Here is a 22,363-nt window from a genome sequence, read left to right as displayed (position 1 = left end):
TCCACCACTTGGCCACCATGTTCTGTTCTGGAAATCGGGCAGCAATCTGCCCTTTGTGATGCGAAAAGGGGAGAAATAGGTCTGGTGTATCACCATGGCCAAATGTGGGTGGCTCCACATTAGCCGGGTCGATGTTTGCTAAGTAAAAGATTTCGTTTCTCCTCCTCTCCCCAAAGTGCTCTCCCAGAGTTGACTGTGGTAACTGTGTCCCATCCCCAGACTCTGTTTGGATCCCATAAAAGTGTGTCCCTTTGTGGTTTTAACACCTACTCCCTCAACATAGATTTCCCATCAGTTTAAATCCTGTGCATCCAGTCATCATAGCTTTGGCTTTCAGGAGAAATCTCCAACACCGGTCACCACCAAATCCTGCCACTTAATTCACTTGGTCTGTTTCCCTCCCACCCCCTCTCGCCTTTGCCTGGCCCATCTGCTGTGCATGCTCTCTCTTATCTCAGTGTCCATCCATCGGTCTGTCTGTCCATCTCCTTGGCCTGCCTTCCGCTCTCTTTCTGGGTCTGTGCTCGTCTCCTGTGGGCGGGATAGATGGTGGAGCTCACCCTAGCCATGCAATATGCAGCTCCTACAGTGCAAATCCATCCTGGCAGGGGCAGGGGGAGGCGTCTTCTTTTCATATGGGAAAGGTGTGCCCTGTTGTTGCTCTGGCCGGCCAGTCACACCTCCCCTCCCCCACGGCCCCTCCTCCGTGCCTTTTTTCTCAGGACATTTTTCCAGCCTGCACAGCTGGTCTTGCCAGACCTGGTTCTTCAGTTTCACAGTCAATCCCTTTGCAGCAGCTGGGCCATCCCTGGCAGCCCAGCTCTCTAATCTCGCCCTGTCTGCCTGCCAAGCGCGACGTCCTCCTCCTTGCTGATGAAAGACTCCCAATTATTGACGGGGTGGCTGTGCTTTTCCTTTGTCTGTAGTTGAGTGGAGCTGCTCCCCTACCTTCTCCCCACCACTGGGCAAGGTGCTGATCGACAAGCTGAGAAACCTCCATGTCACCATCCATGGCCTCGTCTCGGTGAGTGAATTACTCTACTGCGTGTTGAGCTGCTGGGCTCCTTCGGGGCATGACCCCCACTGTGTACCCCCCCCAGCTTTCTTGTGCTACACCACCACACAGTGCACTGTGACCCTCTGCTCATCCCACCATAATCACACGGTGTCCACATGCCTTCCTTTCCAGTCTGCCTTTCTTTGGGAATACACCCTTTGGGGGGATGATAACTCCCTGCTCATATCCCCCAGTGGTTACTGCAGTTAACGATATGCAAGAGGCCACTTCAATGCCTCTGAAACAGCAGCGGGCTGCTTTGGACCTAAGGGATAAAAGGTCTAGTGCTGCTCACTCCCTGCACTAAAGGAGGTTTAAGTCGGTGCAAGATGGAACCGGGAACCGGCAATTCTTTTTCCCACTCTACCACCGACTTCCTTTCCACTTCAGGTCAAGTGCCGATAGCATGTAGCTCATTAGCCAGGCGTCCAATGGTAAGAAACATCCTGGCCTCTGGGAGGAAAATGTAAGTGTAGTCAAAGCAAGCTTTATTGAAAACAAACCTTGAGGGATAGGAACCTAGGAAGCTGCCATATACTGAGTCAGACTCTTGGTCTAACTAGCTCGGTATGGTCTTCACAGATTGGCAGCGGCTTCTCCAAGGTTACAGGCAGGAATCTCTCTCAGCCCTATCTTGGAGATGCTGCCAGGGAGGGAACTTGGAACCTAGATGCTCTCCCCAGAGCAGCTCCATCCCCTGAGGGGAAGATCTTGCAGTGCTCACACTTCTAGTCTCCCTTTCGTATGCAACCAGGGCAGGCCCTGCTTAGCTAAGGGGACAAGCCATGCTTGCTACCACCAGACCAGCTCTGTCACTGTGTGACATCACTGAGTGGTCAATCAGCAGGTGTATTGTTCAGTTAGCTGCAGTTAGGCCTAAATAAAAGTTGGATTGATTCTGATCAAAAATTAATCCCCCTGCTAATGTGAAAGAGAATTGGGGCACACAATCAAGTCAGGGTTCTGGACTTGGGGTATCTGGGAAGGACCAATAATCTCTGGCATTTCTTTGTCGGGTGGGACTAGGGTCTGTTTCTTTTGCAGAGCATTTTTATTATGTATCTAGGAGCTGAATAAAGAACAGAGCAGACGGGATATTCTTTGGCAAGGCAGTTGGACAATGTAGGATGCAGGATGGAATTCGGGTTAATTTCTTGAGTGTTTCTGTTCATATCCAGAAAATTAATATAGACTTGGCTTAGTCTGGATTGGACTTGTGGGCAGTAGTGGTACAAGCCTATGGCCTCATTTTCAAGCACCAGGCCTGGAGGCTCTCCTGCAGTCTCCACACCATAAATGAGCCCTGGTTCAGCTCCAGGTAACAGTAGCAGCAGGATCCGAGGCCTCCAGACCTTACTAGACAGCAACGATATCGCCTGGAGACTTCTGGGAAGCTGCTAATGCTACTACCCAGGAGCCTAATCTGGATTCATTTGGGACCAGAAATGGTACAGCACCCAGCTGGTGTGGAAGTCAGCCAGAAATTAATTTGCAGGCACTATAACCTGGGTTATTTCAGAGTTCACTGGCAACCCTAGTCTGGGCCATCAGTGCAGAAGTTGGAAGACCAAAGAACTTTCATGAGAACCTTCCAAGACGTGGGTGGCCTGTACTACTTTTGCAATGCTCTCCTTGGGCCCCAGGAGGTGTTGAACCATGCCTGCTCTGCCTTCCTTCCAGCAATGGCACATGAGGGAGAACTCCTTTTGAGTATCTCATGGGCGTTGGAGGGAGCTGGAAGTGGCCTCTGGTAACCCTCCATGGCCACTGAGCTGTTCATTGTTCTGTAGCCCTCAAGTGACTCCTTGTCCCTTGCCCTTTCCCCACAGGGTACTGCTTACTATGTCCAGGTGTCCGCCTACAACATGAAGGGCTGGGGACCTCCACAAACATCAACACCGCCTTTTGCTATTCCCTCAAGTAAGTGTGTGGACATTGGGGAGCATTGTAGACACGCCTTAGTTTTGCTTCTTTGAAGATTACTTTCCTGACCTCGGAGGGTGGGGGTGTTCTAGCATGCTATGTGCCTTCTAGAGTCCCTAGTCAGGGTACCTACGACCCCACCTGGAGAAGATGGGTCTGATTTCAGTTGCACGTACACTGGTGACATCCAGACTGGAGTATTGTAATGCCCTCTGCGTAGGGCTGCCTTTGATAGCAGGGTGGAAGGTGCAGCTGGTGCTGCAGAATGCCACTGCCACACGAATGCTTGTGGGAGTCCAGAGGCATATAAGTGTAAGACCTGCACAAGTTAGCTATTCTCTTGCAAGCCCAATTTAAAGTACTGTACTAGTTTTAATTTTTTTTAAAATCCTGCACAGCCTAGAATCAGGTTCCCTTAAGGAACATTTGTGCCTGTATGAACGCACCCAGATCTTAAGAGTTGGCCTCACAAGCCCCGCTCTCTGGCCTGCCATTGTCTTGTGCAGGGCATTCTCTGTGGTGGCCCCAAAGCTGCAGAACTCTCTTCCTGGGGACGTTTGTCATGCTCCTTGCGTAGCTGCTTTTAAGAGGACTGTAAATGCTTTTCTGTTCTGCAAGACCTTTTACTGATCTGCTTTTAGTTTCTCATGTTTGCTGCTGCCCCCCCCACCCAGCCCAACCACCTTCCTTCTTTTATCTCTGTTTATTATGTTGTGGATGTTACTTTATTATTGCATTCTTCATTTTTGCCTGACTGTAAGCCACTTTGTGAGACCATAGGGTCTGAAAGGTGGGGTTTCCATTTTTACAATAGATATAGATCATGCGGATCAGGTGCATATATACAAAGGTGTATTTATCGAAATGGCCTGCCCAAGAGGGGCCCATATTCAGAACCATCAAATAATCAGAGGTTCGGATAAAACCGGGGTATTGCTGACATATATTAAACTGCCCTGGGAATCCATGTGGGGCGCATGGGACTTGCATCATGTAGGAGTTTCAGACAGCCAGAGATTGGATACATAAACTTCTGCTTCCTCTATGGGCATTGCAATCACGTGGGGTGCCTCTACGGAGCGGTTCCCATTATGCCAGGGGGCTAGGGCTTTGCGGCAGCTTCTGCTCCATCCCCACTGCCCTACAACCTCTGCCTGTCATTTCAGACATGTTGCCTCCAGTCAGCATTTTTAGATACTGCCCTTTTCCCGCAGTCCATATCTCCAGTCTCTGGCCAAACTTTACCATTTTTCACCCAACCCACACATTATGCAAACATGTGGATTGAGTTCTGTGATGGTGCATTTGTTCAGGATTGCAGGCCAAGGAGAGAATACTGGATCCGCCACCTCTGGCCGCGATCCTGACAAAGATAAACACTTGACCCCATTGATGTCCTTGGGATAGATTTAAGCATGTGTTCCAGAATTCTCCTCTCTCTACCCACAACGGTTTGCTTGAATAAATGCCCCGTATATCTAAAGCGAGCCACCTAATGGTGCAGCGGAAAATGACTTGATTAGCAAGCCAGAGGTTGCTGGTTCGAATCCCCGCTGGTATGTTGCCCAGACTATGGGAGACACCTATATCAGGCAGCAGCGATACAGAAAGATGCTGAAAGGCATCATCTCACACTGCGTGGGAAGAGGCAATGGTCAACCCACTCCTGTATTCTACCAAAGAAAACCACATGGCTCTGTGGTCACCAGGAGTCAACACCAACTCGACAGTACACTTTACTTTATATTTAAAGCATTTTTTTAGGATTCACAGATTGCTCATGCTCATTCTCCTTCCTTCCCTCTTGTATTTAAGAGAACATTTTTAAATGACTTAATTGGACTTTGCTCTCCCATCCCAAGGCCTTTGGGGCAGCTAATGAATCTATGGCCTCGCTGCCCACAAAAAGCCAATGGGAATCAACATTATCCCACTTCCTGAAGACTTACAGGCTTGAGCTTTGGCAAGTTCCTAGGGATACAAGAGCTCTCAAGTTGTGTTTACGCGGAGTGCATGTTGCACAAGCAGAACAGAACAAAACCAAAAGAGAAATTCAGATCGGTTATCCAGTGTTTGGTTATATTCCCCCCGCTCCCCCAGCACAACATGCAGTTAGGTTGTGGAATTCCCTCCTACTAGACGACACTGAGCAAAGGAAGATTTCATTTCTTTTGCTACTGATAAGGCAGGACTGCTGCGGTTAACAGTGGTGTGTACAGTTTAGGATTGGATGCAAACTGGATGCTTTGAAGCTACAAGAACTCTCTGTCACGAAACACTGTAGCATTGGGCAGCTATCCCCCATGGGGTGTTAAAACAGAATTCTCCTTCCCTCCTCTGCTGGTTGCCATATTTAGGCACATCTTTCTGGAGCAGGGACAGACCACGTGGCCTAGAAGTGCAAATACATTGTGAACAAATTGGGAGTTGCTTGAGTGATGCTAGATGGGTTGTGTTCTTCAACTTGAGACAGTGTAGTAGCGAATGTATCCATACGGCTTCCCAACTTAGGGTCGCCATATGTTGTTGGGACTACAACTCCCATCATCCTGCAGTCCGACATCATCTGGGCACCCTGGGTTGAGAAGCCCTGAGCTATAACTTTCATCCGCAGTTGGGACATAAATCATGGCTTGCTTTCACGTTTTAAAGAAACTATTTCTCCCCTCAATAAAAATAACTGACTTTTGTCACGTAAAAAGTGTGAGGCACCTCCCTGGGTGTTTTTAAAGTGCCTAAAAATAGTGCCAGGCCTCAGCCAAAGTTAACAGAGTTGATCTTTCCATGGAAAACAGCAGCACGGGGGAGTGTATAAACCAATTAATGTAAAGCGAATGTAAAAGAGCTGTTCCCCCCCCACACACACACACACACGCTTGCCTGGGCTGCTCAGTAGCACTGCCACCTCATAACTAAGAAGCACGGGGAAGAGTTTCTGTTTATTTATTTGTCTAGGTGAGTTTTAACTCTCACCGTTGGTCTGGAGAAACTTCTGCCCAGTTGAAGGCTAGCAGTAGGACTGAAGCCGTGGAAAGTCTGAAGAGCGCTGCAACAGGCCGGACCTTGTTCGTCGCAGTGATTTGTCATTTCCTCCTGCTGGAGGCAGCTGCTGGATTCCATCACCCTTACAAGCAGTTCCCACCAGTGGTTACAGCTGCGGTGGTGTTGCCTCATCGGATTTGCACTTCTTAAGCTGGGACTGGTGTCCTCTGCTGCTAGGAGGAATCCTAGTCAGGGCTGTCTGTATTTCTGTGCTTCCCTAGCTGTGGAGTATAAGAACAGAACTTGGAGAATTCCAGATCGTGAGCCGTGTTCTCTCTCGTGTTTTTTCTTCTGGGTGCAGAAAGAGTTTGGTTCTGGGCACAGTATTGAGGCAGTGCACGCACACATGCATTCAGAGTGGGGCCTCCCTGATTCAACCTGAGCGGGATCTAGAATTCGCTGAGCGCACGCACACATGTACACCTTAGAAGGAACAGTGGCCATGAAAGAGGCCCCGCCAGTCGGACTGGGGCTGAATGGCACTCCCACAGGTCAGGGGATGGGGCTGCAGTGCTCTGCGTGGTTATTTGCCCCTCTCTGTGGTTAGCAGCAGCATACTAATCGGTCGGACGTAAGTCAAGAAGTTGAAAACATCCAAGATTGGCGTGAGGTATTCAGATCACATGATCTGATTTTGCTGGCCGCATTTGGGGGTACTTTGGTGCAGAATGTGGGTGCTTAAAACAGTAAAATATACACAGCCTTTGTCATGCCGCAAACATAACCAAAGAGCAGCAGTCTTCTAGCCATTCAGAGCTGGAACTTTTTAATGCCAACCTGCAACGGGGGACCCATTTTGGATGTTTTACTCTTTCCTCTTCCTTCCTTCCCATCCCCCTCTTCTGAGTTCTCTGTTTCCTCCTCAAAACGACTTAAGCAACAAAAAATGATGGTGGTGCTGGTTGGAAAGGAGGTGAGCCAGTGAGGAACATTCAAAGCTGCCTTATACCAAGTCAGACCGTTGGTCCATCTAGCTCAGTATTGTCTACACCAGGGATTCTCAACGTTGGGCCCTCAGATGTTCTTGGACTTCAACTCCCATAATCCCCACCCCAATGGCCTTTGGTTGGGGATTATGGGAGTTGACGTCCAAAAACATCTGGGGACCCAATGTTGAGAATCCTTGGTCTACACTGACTGGCAGCAGCTCTCCAAGGTTTTAGGCAGGAGTCTCTCCCAGCCCTGTCTGGAGTTGCTGCCAGGGAGTGAACCTGGGACCTTGTGCATGCAAAACAGAGGTTCTACAGAGCTACGTCGCCATCCATAGGCTGTGGCCCATGAACTGAAACCCCGTGGTCTTCAAGGTACAGTTTCCATGAACCACCTTCTGAGAATCGTTGGCTTCAGTGTCAGTAGCCACCTTGTGTCTGAGCCCAGGTTACACAAATAGGTCTGTGGCAGACAGTGGCTTTGGCACTGGCTACAAAGTCCGTGAGGCCAGAAGGGGCCTTGTGGCAGACTGGAAGGACCCCGTGCTATTGCTCTTATTTCCTCTTCCTCCCACTACAGACTGGAGAGAATACGATGGGCGAGCACCGCGGCGAAGGGGACAGGCTGAAGCTTTGGACCATCTCCTCAGCCAGATCAAGACTGTGCACCAGCACTGTGTGTGCCACGGTGAGTCCAGAACTGTGTGTGTGGATTGGTAGCTTGGATACCAGTCGACAAGGGCTCTTGAGGGGGAGGAGAGAATGGGTGGGAAGGGGAAACAGGAGGGTAGCTAAGGCCACTTGCTAGCCTTCTGGATGAAACCCCCTGATGCAGCAGATTCTTCTGCTTGTTGCTGGTGGTGATGGATTGGCCCAGCAGAGCCAAACCCCAACCATCTAGCGAGGGGCTTTGCAATACCCTTGTGTCTGGCTCCAGGCAGCTTGTAAGGCAACCCCCTCCGGTCTTTTCTTCTCTGTAGCCATCAGAAGCTGCCTTGAGGGGAGCGGGGGCGAGATGTATGTTCCACATGGGAGGGGAACGCCTGTGAAGGGAACAAGCTGCTGCTCCGAATCTCAGAACGCCGCAGCCAACGTCTCGTGCATCAAGATCGGGACAGGGGGATATAAACAGTGGTGAAGTTGATTGAGACCAGCAGCTGATGCCTGAGAACTTCTTAGGTTTTCGTCACTGAGATGGGAAATCGCACCAGAAGCTCTGGTTTCCGAGTGCACAAGAAGACCTTTCTCTGACAATAGTGCAGTGCTGCCTTCCAAGTCAATTCCTGGGCCCACTGGTTGATGTAGCCCTGCTATACAATAAATAAATGTTGGCTGGGGCTAGAATTCAGAGCTGGGGGAAGTGATTCTTGTGCAAGGGCGAGCCACTGGATGGAGTGCGAGATCTGAGTTCAAACCCAACTTCTCTCAGGTAGAGCATTCTCAGCAAGCTGGGCAGTTCCTATAGAGACGATCCATGGGGTCTAAGGGTACAAATCTAGCGACTACTTTGACTCCTCTCTGAATCTCCTTTTTGGAATGAATGGACAAGTTGCCCTATACTTTAGTTCTCTTCTATCTTTTAAATTAGAATAATTATGACATCTCTTGCGGGCTGATTAACATGAGAGTAATAAGAATTATAAAGCACAATTAAAGTAATATATATCACTTTAATTGTGCTTTACAATCCTTATCTTGTATACATATATAATAGACTTAAAACTGGTTGTTGCTTGCCTGCTAGCGCTCCTTAGGTACGGAATGTACACAGCCCTTTCGGAGAGGGAGGGCTTAGTTCTAGAGAGAACTGTGTAGAATAGAAGGGAGGACCCTGGGGCAGGGAGGCAAAGAGGTCCCAGGAGGGAACGTGCTCGGAAAATGGAGCAAAATTGTGCTCGGAAAATCCAGCAAAAAATGGAGCAAAATACTGCAAAATTGGCAGTAGGCTGAGAAGCAGCAAGCTCCAAAGGAAAGGGGGTGTAGAGAAAAAGAGGCTTGGGGAAGTCTGAAGAACAGGACGTTGGGGGAAAAGAGATGTCTGGGAGAAAAGATGCTGGGAAACCCTCACACAAAAGGGCAGGAGAGCTGTGAGGAATGAATGCCATGCTTTGATTTTGAGTAACAAGCCAAGTTTCTGACTGTAGGTCTTAGGGACAGTTCTTTTTATTTTTGTAATATTTTATTACATACGAACATAAGAAAAGCCCTACTGGATCAGGCCCAAGGCCCATCTAGTCCAGCATCCTGCTTCACACAGTGGCCCACCAGATGCCTCTGAGAAGCCCACAGGCAAGAGGGGAGGGCATGCCCTCTCTCCTGCTCTTGCTCCCCTGCAACTGGGCGCTTTCCAGTTTAGCCGCTCAACAGCAGCAAAATGCTTCCATTCAGGCAAATCGCATTCAAAATGTAAATAGCGAAGTGCCCAGCAGGGGAAGTAGTCTCATGAAAACTAACCACCCAAAAAACCAGCAACCTTTTTACGCCGGACATACAACGTCCTATCAATAAGTCACAGCGATTAAATCTCAAACAAGGCATTGGAAATATGAACGGCACCCTGCTGTCAGCATCGGGACTGTGGTGTCACAACACAGGAAGTGTGGAAGCACACTTCCAGGATACATCGTGACCCCGTTGCAGGGTCTAATCTGGAAAGCATGCCGATATTTTTATTACTGTTGTTATACATATTTATCTCCCGCCCATCCAGTGCAATAGTGGACCATTCAGGGCCTTCACGTTTTGTTTGGCAAGAGCAGAGTCAGGGTGGGAAAGATGGAAGTGGGAATTATATACTGCAGTGGCATCTTCATGCTCCCTTTATCTACCAGAATCCTGCAAGAATCAGCCGCAAAGCAGGAAGCACTCTGTTTCCAAGAGCCTCAAGTATCTCTTCCATCCTGGCAGCAAGTTCCTAAAGACACTGAAGAGGTAAGAAGGTGGTTGGGTGGGCAGAGCTCATTTATCCTTCCCTCCATTCTTCAACCTCTGCATCCCCTTCTGGAACAGGTTGAGTTTCCCCCGTCATATGATGCAAAAATCACTTCCCACACTTCCACTTCAGAGTTTCTGGAGCACTCAGGGCAAGAACGGGGGGAGAGAGTTGCTTTGTTTTTCCTTCTTCATTCTAGAAGAACTATCTGTCACACTGTGACAGATAGGCACAAACGAGACCCAATCTTTCTCAAACGATGCCTTTTCTCTCTTGCCAGGGGCCTGTATCTAGCATCAATATTTTACAAGGACGACAACATATTGGTGACGCATGAGGATCAGATCCCTGTGGTAGAGATTGATGACACCTATTCCTGCCTGCTCATGCAGGACTTCCTCTGGTTCACCAAGGTGACTCTATAGTAAAGTTACTTCATAGTGCATCTGGTTTATAGATAAGTACCATGTGACAGAAGCCACCTTAAGTGGTGCAGCGGAGAAATGCTCGACTAACAAGCAGAAGGTTGCTGGTTCAAATCCCTGCCGGTATGTTTCCCAGACTATGGGAAACACCTGTATCGGGCAGCAGCGATACAGGAAGATGCTGAAAGGCATAGTCTCACACTGCGTGGGAGGAGGCAATGGGAAACCCCTCCTGTATTCTACCAAAGAAAATCATAGGGCTTTGTGGGCGCCAGGAATCGAAATTGACTTGACGGCACACTTTACCTCCTTTTACCTTACAGTAGTAAATAAGGATGTGCAGAACATTTCAAAGTCAAAACATTTTGACTCGAAACAGGCCGTTTCAAGTATTCTGAGCTCAAAACAGAACAAGCTGCAAATAAAGGGCCTGTTTCGAATTTGAAGCAAAACAAACCCGCTTCGAGGTTTTATTTATTTATTTATTTATTTATTTAATCAAATTTACACCCCGCCCAAACTTACGTCTCTGGGCGGCCAATGTTTGAAATGTTTCAAGCGCCATTTTGGAAGCCTGTTTTTCCCTTGCTGATTGGTTTTCTGGCACTGGCTTCCGATTGGCTTGCAATCTCCTTGCTTCTTGGTTGGCTTGTTATCTTACAGGTCAAGTGTTGTCAAGGGCAATTGTGCCCCCATTGGCTGGGGGTAGGGAAGGGGGAACCCTAAAGGAGGGAATTTCAAAATGTATAGGGAGTGGGAGGCAGGCTGAGGATGCCTCTCTTGAAGAGGATACATCAAGAAGAAGGATCAGAGACTGCAGCAGCAGAGAGCAGAAGGAAGGTTTTATTTTGTGGTTTTCTCAGCACCGAGTATAATATGCTGTGCTATTGCTGCTATTAGCCAGCGTGGTATAGTGGTTAGAGTGCTGGACTAGGACCGAGGAGATCCAGGTTCAATTCCCCATTCAGCCATGAGACTTGCTGGCTGACTCTGGGCCAGTCACTTCTCTCTCAGCCTAACCTCCTTCACAGGGTTGTTGTGAAAGAGAAACTCAAGTATGGAGTACACTGCTCTGGACTCCTTGGAGGAAGAGCGGGATGTAAATGTAAATAATAATAATAATATTACAATAATAATGGAAGGACTCGATGTCTGGATAAAACAAACCAGTCAATAACACCTGTCTGACTGTGTAAACAAGAGATAATAATAATAAATAATAATTCATATCTGGTTTTCCTGGATCAGATTGACAAAGGCTGCAGAACTTGGGTGCCTGCCTTCCTTGAGTTGTGGTTTGTTTTGTTTGTGAGAATAGTGTTGTGGTGAGAAATGGACAATGGCAGGTGTGTGTGTGTGAGAGAGAGAGAGAAAGAGAGAGAGAGAGAGAGATTGCTTGGTGATTGTTCCATGTTTGGCCTTGAGAGTAACTTAAGCTTCACTCACTGCTCTAGTCTGCGCTGCAATCTGCATTGCAAAGTGTACTCAGTCAACATGTGGATGAAGTGGCTCTGGTTGAGCTTATGGCTATGCTTGCTGACCGGGTCCGGCTGTGGCAGCTGATGCTGCAATGCTAGGAATTAAGGAGTAATAATTGCGTGTGAGAGCACAACTTGTGGCAATGATAGATAGATAGATAGATAAACTTTATTACAGTCTTTCACCAGTACAGAAACATGAAGAAAAGAACATAGTGTTGCACTTGTTATAATAGCAACAGTACGATTTTTACAGATATACACGACCTAGTAAATTATTCCACTACATTAGTCATTAGGTGTGCCAATGATGTTACTACATCACAGGCACCATGGCTGGCAGTGGATTCTGGGTCAGTGATTTTTTATTTTATTTTGCCATTTTTGGACTGTGTTTGAAATGTGTGTTGTGTTCTGTGTTGGGAGGAACAGAATCCTTTTTACTGTGTGCTTCTAATCTGCAGTGTTTTTCAAGGCAGAATTGCAAAATGCATTGCAAATTACAGTGCAAAACTAGTATGCACTCTACATGCACTTGTTTTGGCCAAAGGGAACAAGAGGGGAACTCGAAACACGCTGCCAGTGTCCTCTGTAACTGGGATTCTCAGGTATTGTTGACTACAATTGCCATAATCCCCAAGCAAAAGCCAGTGCAGCTGGGGATTCTGGGCGTTGCCATCAACATCATCTGGGAATCCCTGTTAGAGGGAACATGACATCCCATTATTCCCCATGGGTAGATCCTATGGACACCTACCACCCGACCAACCCACAAAAGAAATGGGCAAGCAGGCAATTTAAACAAATTTTTAACCTTTCCCCCAAAACCATGGGGGTCTGAGGAAAAGGCTAGAAATTTGTTTAAAGTTGCCTGCTTGCCCATTTCTTTTGTGGGTTGGTCGGGTGGTAGGTAGCATCCATCATACCCTACCACCCAACCCACTTTGGTGTTCCTAGGAGCTTCCCAGGGGGAACAATGGGGTGTTTCGGGTTTCCCCATTGTTCCCTATGGCCGAAACGCTCGGAACGTTTTGTGTTTTATTCCGTCGAAACATCCAGCTTGACCACTGTTTCGACAAAACTTTTCAGCCATTTGCATTTCGTTTCGAGCTCAAAACAAAACAAATTCCGTTTCGTGCACAACCCTAGCAGTGAAACCTCTCCCTTTGGAGTCTTCCCATTTATAGAAATTTGTTTTTAATTGTTTATCTTGTTGCATGGATAGCAACGTGTGCAGGGAAAACCTGGGAGGGGCCTTCTGGAAAAAACCTCATCAGTTGTACCTACCCTAGAGCAGGGCACCGTTGTCGCAAGGGTGGCCAGCAAGGATACAGACACTTCCATTCTCTTGCTTCCAAAATATGCGGCAACTTGCCAGGGTTCCCAAAACAAACCAGGTCTGAGAATCTAGGCTAACTTATATGACGCTGTTGCTGTGCTTTGGCACAGGTCTCATGCATGTGGGATGAAATCTTGTGGCTGCGCCAGTGTGTGACCGTCTCCCAGTCGTCCTGCTCCTGCATTCTGCAAACACGTTTCAAGATGCTGCTGGCCATCGCACAGATGCAGGTAAGGAAGGGCCTGGGGCAGCACTTTGCACAACAGTGATCGAGCCAGCATGGTGTAGTGGTTAGAGTGCTGGACTAGGACTTCTAGTCTCCCTTTCATATACAACCAGGGCAGACCCTGCTTCGCTAAGGGGACAAGCCATGCTTGCGACCACCAGACCAGCTCTCCTCTCCAATGTTGCTGGACTACAGCTCCCATCATCCCCAGCCACAATACATTATAGCTGGGGCTGATGGGAGTTGTAGTTCAGCAACACCAGGAGGCTCCCAGTTTGGGAACCACTGCCCGAACCCCTATTGGGCAGCGCATGTTCACAGCACACCGTTGCCCAATGGCAGATGCGCCCCATTACACATACATGCACTCTGCCTCGTCTTGGATCAGGTCGCAGTTGTTGTGCGACCAGGAACCTTCTTCAAATATTGGCAGCATGTATGTATTTATTTATTTGAAACATTTAATATACCGCCCAATCCGAAGACTCTGGGCAATGTACAAAAACATACAGAGCAAGACAGCATTGAAATTACATTCTAAATTTAAAACGAAAGTAACTAACAAAAAGGAAAAACCAATTAGGTAAATTACAAGGTAAAAGTCTGGGGGAAAAGAAAAGTCTTCAATAGAGATTTAGAAATCAATAAGGGGGAGGGGGTGTACGAACACACACACACACACACACACACACACACACACATGTATTGTTATGAGACAATAGCTACTCCAGTCCCTGGTTTACATCCAGATTAAGTTGCTCATAAGCAGTCTTACAGAAATGAATAAGGACAAGCGCATGGGTGCTTCAGCACACCGTCTTCCCCCTTCTGGAGCGGACACATCACTAAGCTTCAAGCTCGCCATTCTCAGATGGGGAACCGATAGTGCAGTGGTATAATCTCAAGCTAGACTGCAGTTCCCATGAAGGTTAACTGTTAGTCATATTATTGTTTTGCCTCTTCGTATCTAAGGGTCTGCTGGGAATCCAAGACCTGGGGCAGGTCTTTTTTGAGCCCATCAAAGACAAGCAGGGCAACATTGTGGTTGTGACCCTGAAGGAGGTGAAGACAAGCCAGACGTTTGAAAGTGTCCGCTGGATCCCCCTCTCGAAGCTGCAGACCAGCCGCAAGTCCGTCTCCTCTCCAGAAGAGCCCACAGCTCTGGATGTGTTGCTGATGACCATGCAGGTGACTGGGGGGGGTGGGTGTTCCGTGGTGAGAAAAGAGAGGCACTCTGCTTGTGCTCAGAGGCACTTCCTTATTACTGTGGCAGGAGGCGTATTTAAGTAGTAGCACACACATCCTTTGCTTTGCAAAAGATCCCAGGTTCAGTCCCTGGGTCTCCGGTAGGAGGGCTGGAGAAGACCCCTGCCCCAGTGTTCAAAGAACCCCCACTGCCCATCAGAGCAGACAGTCCTGGGCTAGACAGATGGATTGCCTGACAGCCTGGTACACTCATATTCGTGTACATGTTCCAGAGCCGTGCCTGGGCATTAAAAACCGGTTCTGGAGCTTAGTGCTAGAAAAAGTTGGCTCAGGCAGAGCTCCATTAGTGTCCAAGTTTGGCCTCTTCCCATTGAGAGCAGATACCTCCTGCCGACTGCCTTCAAAGTGAGTGGCACATTGCAGAGGCCAAGTAAAAGATGAGTCCCCAATTGTCTTGCTTTCCCACTAGGAGCTCAGCTAACTCTTTTCCAGGCTCTTGCTGTCTTTGCTTCCGGTGACAGTTGTTTTCCCAGCCTGTTAGCCGGTCTTCGCAAAGAATCCCTTCCCTGAGTGCCTGGCCTTCCCTCCTTCTCTTGACCCCTTTGGTTGTTTCTCTCTCTTTTCACTTCCTTTCAGTCCGCTAAGTGTCTCCGACAACAAAAGGCACTCAAGCACCTGTACAAGGCACCATTGAAACTGCTTATTCAAAGCCATTGCCAGGATTAGCAAAGGCCAAACCACTAAAGGGCCAGTTCAACGCTGTCTCTGTTCCTGGAGATTGCAGCACCAGTCTGGATATCTGACAACAACAGTCTCCTTTGTAAGGTTTCCGGCCCCTCCCACCCCGTGCCAGTCTGTCTCCTGGGGCTTTGGTTCCTGGCTGGAACCTGCCGATAAAATAGCTAAGCTGAACTTCTAATTCAGGCCGCAGAGAACTGTTCAGCTTAACCTGCTTCTCACTTTATCCCGTCACCGTTTAACCCTCCATGTCTTGGGCCTTAGAGCAGCTCCCAGTGACCTTGTGCCTCTTTCTCTTGAATGTTTTGGCCTTTCTGCAGCAAAATGTCAGAATGACAAAAATGTGTCATTTCGGTGGACATGTTTTCTGTCCCCAGGACAAGCTGGCTTACCACCAGAGAAGCAGCCAGGCTCTCCCTCCGGGTCTTTACTTGGGATACCTGAAGCTCTGCAGTGCCGTCGACCAGATCCGAGTGCTGGTGCCCGAACGGTTACCCAACATCTTATGCCATGTGAAAATACGGTGCAACCCAAACATCTCCAGGTAAGGGTTTCCAGCCAGGCCTGGTTCGTAAAGTAGGTCAGTATGGACAACCAGAGCAACGTCTCTAACCCGCGCTCCCCACTGCATTCTGTATCACTTACTCTATCACTGTCAGGAACTCAGAGTGAGTGAGGTCCCTTACAAGCACAGAAGACAGACCAAGGGCCAGGGAAGCAGACAGCTGAGCAGGCAGATTTGGAGGCAGACGGAGCAGGTGAGGTCAAAAGCAGATGTGCCCAGGTCTTGATGTTGCTCGTGCTACAGTGCAGCAAAGGATAGTTAATATAGTGTGCCCAGCTGAGACTGGTTGGCTGAATACAAGTCAGCTGGCTGCAGTCTGGCCGGGGCAAGCAAACTAGACTTGTCAGTTCCTCTTCCAAGCTCAGAATGTGCTAGTGAGAGAGTGGCAGGTCTCTGATCTGTGCTGCCGGCTCCGTAGCAGAGGGATGCGGCTTCTGTGGTCAAGTGCGAGATCTGTGGGGGTTTTCTGCCCCATACCATCTAACTCAACAGTCCAACTTCCTTTCTAACACTCGGGAGAAGTGTATGCAGTTTACCGTTTGCCTTAATGTCTTCCAAGTAAAGAAGAGTCCAGGCTTCAGGTCAAGAATAAACAATACTGCGTACCTTGCTGAGACCCAAGAGCTGAGCACTGCTTTGAAACATTAGACATTTCCTACATGAAAGCACTTCCATCAGATGAGAAAGCCACTGCCAACCGTGCACAGACTGAGGCACGTTTGGTTTCTGCACTCTCTGCATTCATTTCTTTGCCTCCTTTTCAAGGGAGGAATGGGAGTGGCTGCAGAATCTGGCCAGCATGGAGGAACCCATTCCAGCAGAGCAAGATCTAGAGAATACCCAGAACCTCCTGCTTCAGGAACTCCAAGGTGCAATCAAAGAGCTGATGAAGCTGCTCAACATTCCACTGCATGAGGTAGGTTCTAGGTGAGGCTATAGGTTCTAGGTGAGGCATACCCAGTAGAGCATGCAGGGAAGCATAGCGTCACTGGCACTTGTTTCCTTTTTCTCACAGTTCTGCTCTAAATTGTGAAGATCGGTATTTGAACTATAGGGGGAAAGTCAGGAGCTTTAATGAAATCTCCCAACCTTATCCCCTGATTCCCCTCAGTTTTAACCAAATTAATTATGGGATCTATCACAAAAGATAAGGGGCTCCAGGCTCCTTCTTTGTAATTTGAGCACTGGTGAAGATTAAGGCAGGAGATGGCCTGAAGTGCTTTTCAAAGGGATGTGGCCCAGGTTGAACCCTGCACTTAAATCTGTCCGGTACTGGTGTAGACTCCACTCACCCTTACAATGAAATCCATTTGCAGTGCAGGTGAAAGTGCTTCCTGCACAGGTCGTGGCACAAGCCTGCAAGGTCTGGATGCATTTCTGAGCAATTCTAAAGTAGAGCCTTAGGAACATAGGAAGCTGCCATATACTGAGTCGGACCCTTGGTCTATCTAGCTCAGTATTGTCTTCACAGACTAGCAGCAGCTTCTCCAAGGTTGCAGGCAGGAATCTCTCTCAGCCCTATCTTGGAGATGCTGCCAGGGAAGGAACTTGACACCTTCTGCTCTCTCCTCTATCCCCTGAGGGGAATATCTTACAGTGCTCACACGTCTAGTCTCCCTTTCATATGCAGCCAGGGTGGACGCTGCTTAGCTAAGGGGACACGTCATGCTTGCTACCACAAGACCAGCTCTCCTCCTTGGCAAGAGATGGTATCTCCACAAATACAAAGCTAGTATCATTTGAAGCTGTTTATGTGATTACACCATCGTATTAAAAGATTGCCTTGTCGTGTTTGAATTCTCCAGGCCAAAGATTTCCGTTTGTACAGTCAGGAAGTTCTGGACTTTGGAGGACAGGTCTCCTTTCTCCTGCTTCTGCCTCCTTCTGATGATGTGTGCACAGCCCCTGGCCAGAACAACCCTTACACGCCTCGGTCTGGCTTCCTCACACTTCCGCTTCAGATCTTTGAGCTAGGTGAGACTGCAAGCAAAGAGGACCTAGAATTCATTCTTTTCATCCTTTGCTTCTTGTTTCTCCACAAGGGACTCTCCCATGATCATTCTTGAGCCTAAGGAGTTTCTTGAAAGAGGCTGATGATCTGAAGGCAATCACTCAGAGTTTGCATGGGGACACAATAAAGGTTGCATTTCCAGTTTCATGGCTCAGCTGGATGGGTGGGGAGGGGGGAGAAGGAAATCTAATCCTTCCAAGAGCAAAATCAGGAGAGAGAAAATATATAAGCATCCATAACACAAACTCTGGGGCTGAATAGAATACATTTTTAGAGTTGGCTGTTTTCCCCTTTCAAAGCATGGATTGAAAAGTGGCATCAGCATGTGACAGGAAACATCCAAGGCGATTCAGACAGTACTCTTACTGGCTTTCTCAATCACATGGGGGAGATGCAGACAGGCACATTTCTCCCACACTGCATGTCCATGCTCCTCTGGCAGAAGGATATTTCCCTCCTCCTCTATCTCCATTGCTGTCCAGACTAGCTAGTTCCAAAGGGTGTGGAAAGAGGAAAAGGAAAGGAAAAGCAAAACTCCAGAGGAGCTCAGGTACAAAGCCTGTTCTTTGGAACGAGACAGGGATGGAACTGGGAGCATGGGTGAACTCCTCCCTCTGCATGATTGAAAACTGACTGGTCCTGTCTTTGGAGCAAGTGGGAGGAGCCATTCACAGATACACTCCTCCACTTCTGGAGAATAGGCTGTTGGGGTATCATCCCTGGCCCTCTGATTACTGCAGCATTATAAACCCAGCATGTATTTCAATGTATTCATCCTATGCAATCATAATAAATGTTGTGGTTAATCAATCATAAGAACATAAGAACAGCCTTGCTGGATCAGGCCCAAGGAGGCCCCTCTAGTCCAGCATCCTGTTTCACACAGTGGCCCACCAGATGCCTCTGGGGAGTCCACAGGCAAGAGGTATGTGCATGCCCTCCCTCCTGCTGTTACTCCCCTGCAACTGGTACTCAGAGGCATCCTGCCTTGGAGGCTGGAGGTGGCCTATAGCCCTCCGACTAGTAGCCATTGATAGACCTCTCCTCCATGAAGTTATCCAAGCCCCTCTTAAAGCCATCCAGGTTGTTGGCTGTCACCACATCTTGGTGATCACAATCATGATCTTTTGTTACCTTTCATTTCTGAGCTCCCCAGAGAACAATGTGATATGGGGTGGCTAACGAATAAAGTTTTTTATATTATTATTAGTTATTATTATTAAGTAACCTTTTCACTTGGTTTTCAAATAACAACAATCACTTCACTTGGTTTTCAACATAACAACAACAACAATCTTTTCACTTGGCTTTCAATCCATGCGCACCTATACACCAACCTTCTCAGTCATTTTCGTGAGAAAGCAGTACCAAAATGAACCAGTTTGTCCTTAAAATGCCAGGATATTCTTTCTGCTGCTTCAAACAAATACGCAGTTTCTCCACTAATATAACAAATATGGTATTTGTCGTAATGGGGACAGCATTAAAAAAAATATTGCATGGCTAGTGACCAAATCATTAGGATTATCTACATTTGGTATTTCCCGGCTTTGTAGCATGCAGTTTGCGAGCACCTGCATCGTAATTGTGTTTATTCAGTGTAATAAATGAAATATGGGAGAGAGGATAGCAGATGGCATCCTGTTAGTGAGTGTATCAAGCTAAAGATTGGCGATGTTGAGCCATTACCATTCAGTAAACACATCTCCTACCAATGAATACCAGCTGGAATGGGATCACTGCCTATAGAGGCACCTTTTTAACGTGGCGATTCTCTTTATTTCGCAGGGGGAGAGTAACTGGCCCTATCCAGCCCCAGCACAGCACCCCTCCAGTGGCTGCTGCTGGTGTCTCTCTTATGTTTCTTTTAGATTGTGAGCCCTTTGGGGACAGGGAGACATCTTATTTGTTTGTTATTTCTCTACATGAACTGCCCTGAGCCATTTTTGGAGGGGCTGTATAGAAATTGAATGAATGAATGAATGAATGAATACAGCAGGTTAGCAATGATCTTCTCTCTGCTTGATATAGCTGCTGTTCTGTTGACAATGGTGCGATCTGCTTCTGTGAAGCTCTTCTGGTGACACCTGGCCCCCTCCCCCTCTTTGTTTTCCAGTTCATTTTTTCACCTACGACTGTGAGTTCATCAGTCAGTACTGCCAAGTGTCGGCACTCTTGGAGCTGGAGTCGCTTCTCTCCCAACAGAGCCTCAGGGAGGCCTTCTCGGACTCGGAGCTGACCACTGCCAAGCAGAGGCACCAGCAAATTCAGGACTATATGCAGGTATGTTGTGTGATGTTCTAGCAGAAGATACCTGGGTCACCAGCCCAGGACTTCCTCGTCGTATGGCCAGTCTGCTAAAATCCAGCTTCCGTTCATGGCTCATGCTTCTCTCTGGCGAGCGTCCATTCCACCACGGACATTGTTATCCTCTCTGAAGTCATCAGTTCTGCAACTGCCTAGGGAACCTGCTTGCATCACTGCCCCAAAGCTGAGTTGTGCTGGAGGATTCCTGTGACCCCTCCAGTGTTATCACTAGTGTAATTTGGCCATCGGCCCAGGCACCAAAATAGTGACTCAGAACTCCTGTTTTGAGGTCAGTTCTACCTCACCACTTCTTTCTGCCATATCAAAGCAACAGCAAGCAGGTGGTGCCGGTCTGATTTGTGGCTACTGATTGGCCCTGCCACAGAGTGCTGAGGGTCTGAGAGGACAGCTCCCCAAGACACGAAGCAGCCCTCACTCCCATCTGTGGAGTGGTCCTCTTGCTCCCAGTTATGTCTTCTGCCTGTGGCAGCTCAAGGTCTCTGTGCACCTAAGTCAGGGTGCCAGATGTTGCACCCTGAAAACCCCTTCTGTGGCCCCTTTCTTTAACAGCAGGGAGCAGAAGGGCGTCTTGCCTGCATGCTGGTACCACTGTAATCTGCTGTCGGAGGCAACCGCATCACCTTGCCTTAAGGGCCTGCTGCCAAATCTGGATTTGCCCCTTGGATAGGTGCTGCTCGCTTGACGATTTGCATGCAAACGGCAATGCATGCGTCCCAAAGAGGCCAAAGAGAATCGCAGTGGTGAGCAAAGGAGCTGAGCTCCTGGCCTTCTTTCTGCCTTGAACTTGGGTAAACTCGCTTTCCTGCAGAATCCTGACTTCAGTGAAATCCTAGAACTATGAAGTGATTTTTACAGAGAGTGCTGTAAGAAATGAGCCTGTTCTGGGAAATGAGCCTGTTCTGGGAAAAGACTTCTGCTGGGACATACTCAGTAAACGAATCCCAACTCACTGGGTTGGACAGTACAGCATTTGCGGAACCTAATTTCACGCATTTCAATCTAGGATGAGGGAGAACAGACAGTCTCGATGATACTTGATGTGCCAAAAAAAAAATTAAGGAGCTGGTCCTGTGTGTTTTCTTGGACAGCAAATGGAAGAGATTTGGAGGGAAATGCGTTGGATGATGGATGCACTGCAGCATGCCCGGTACAAGCAGCCGTCTTGTGGCATCCCACTCATGTGGTTCCTTGAGGAATCTAGCATTGCACTGAAGGAGAAAACGCAGTCAACTTCTTCCCACTTGGACTTCTTTCCCTCACCGACCCCGTCTCCTGAAACAAGCCGCAAGCTCAACTCTGGTGAGTTTCCACTGTGGTTTCCTTGAGCGCTTTCATAGCAACCCTCTGCTGTAAACCAGGTGGCACATTTGAAGCTTTGCTAGAAGCAACCCACTGCCCAACCTTTTCTGGAGACTTTTGAAAATGAAGAACGCCCCCCCCCCCCCCCGCATAAGTTCTCTGGACAATTTATCCTACTACTTTGCTGTTCATATACTTGAAGGTTTTCTCAGGTCTTAATCAATTTCACTAAGTGGTGGTGTTGAGGAGACCTCTAGTCTCACTTTGGGTTACCAACAAGGGACTCTTCAGAAACAGCTAGTATCACAGGAACGTTGTCAGCTCAGTGGAGGAGACATAAGCCAAGACAATCTAGTCACTATAATAGCCATGTGCTCCCTCACCTTTCTCTTCTCCATCTTCCTGCTACCTGCCCCGCCCCACCCCTGCTCACGAACAAGCAGAGCGATGCATTATGCTCCTTTCTCTTTGAGCCCAGGGATGGGGCCATACATTAAGGGACAACAAACCTTGGTTTGCCACTGAATGCATTTAACAGGGAGTTGTCATGAACCTTGGTTCTGTGGTGAATTTAGCCCCAGGATATGGTTTGAAGGCAAGTGTTTGTCTCACTTGTGCTACATTTTTAGATGCACATTTTAAAAATCATATGTGTACACTTACAGTTGTAATGTGTGAATCAAGTCTGGAAGATGTCTCAATTGCAGGGAGGCTAGAAAACCTGGCGCTATCTCTACCATGAGCCTGAATCAAGGGAGAGGTTTAGCAGCAGAGACTGTAATGCAGGCATTCTCCTGTTCCTGCTGTTGGCAGGCATCTATGGGCTACAGATATTACCACAAGAAATGAAATTGGGCCATAAAAA

At 48.1% G+C, this 22,363-nt stretch overlaps 1 protein-coding gene and 1 long non-coding RNA gene across 14 annotated transcripts in view; one reads left to right on the top strand and one right to left on the bottom strand.

Annotated features, from left to right (window-relative positions):
• The window catches only part of LOC128336614 (uncharacterized), an 83,163-nt gene that overhangs the window by 21,796 nt on the left and 39,004 nt on the right, over positions 1-22,363 (bottom strand). The gene's annotated exons all lie outside the window — the stretch shown is intronic.
• The window catches only part of LOC128336613 (ankyrin repeat and fibronectin type-III domain-containing protein 1-like), a 427,021-nt gene that overhangs the window by 398,763 nt on the left and 5,895 nt on the right, over positions 1-22,363 (top strand). For 10 of the 11 annotated variants that reach the window (XM_053276530.1, XM_053276526.1, XM_053276531.1 and 7 more), the window contains 12 exons: positions 927-1,024; positions 2,887-2,977; positions 7,532-7,639; positions 9,783-9,882; positions 10,164-10,296; positions 13,236-13,355; positions 14,324-14,539; positions 15,673-15,839; positions 16,626-16,776; positions 17,666-17,834; positions 19,988-20,154; positions 21,288-21,498. In XM_053276530.1, coding sequence (XP_053132505.1) covers positions 927-1,024; positions 2,887-2,977; positions 7,532-7,639; positions 9,783-9,882; positions 10,164-10,296; positions 13,236-13,355; positions 14,324-14,539; positions 15,673-15,839; positions 16,626-16,776; positions 17,666-17,834; positions 19,988-20,154; positions 21,288-21,498 — 1,731 coding nt within the window. Of the gene's footprint in view, positions 1-926; positions 1,025-2,886; positions 2,978-7,531; positions 7,640-9,782; positions 9,883-10,163; positions 10,297-13,235; positions 13,356-14,323; positions 14,540-15,672; positions 15,840-16,625; positions 16,777-17,665; positions 17,835-19,987; positions 20,155-21,202; positions 21,499-22,363 lie in introns of all 11 variants that reach the window. The other variant, XR_008312016.1, reaches the window with a different exon arrangement.

The sequence above is a fragment of the Hemicordylus capensis genome, chromosome 13 (genome assembly GCF_027244095.1).
Source record: "Hemicordylus capensis ecotype Gifberg chromosome 13, rHemCap1.1.pri, whole genome shotgun sequence".
NCBI lineage: Eukaryota > Metazoa > Chordata > Lepidosauria > Squamata > Cordylidae > Hemicordylus > Hemicordylus capensis.
This window is presented reverse-complemented; position numbering and strand designations above follow the sequence as displayed.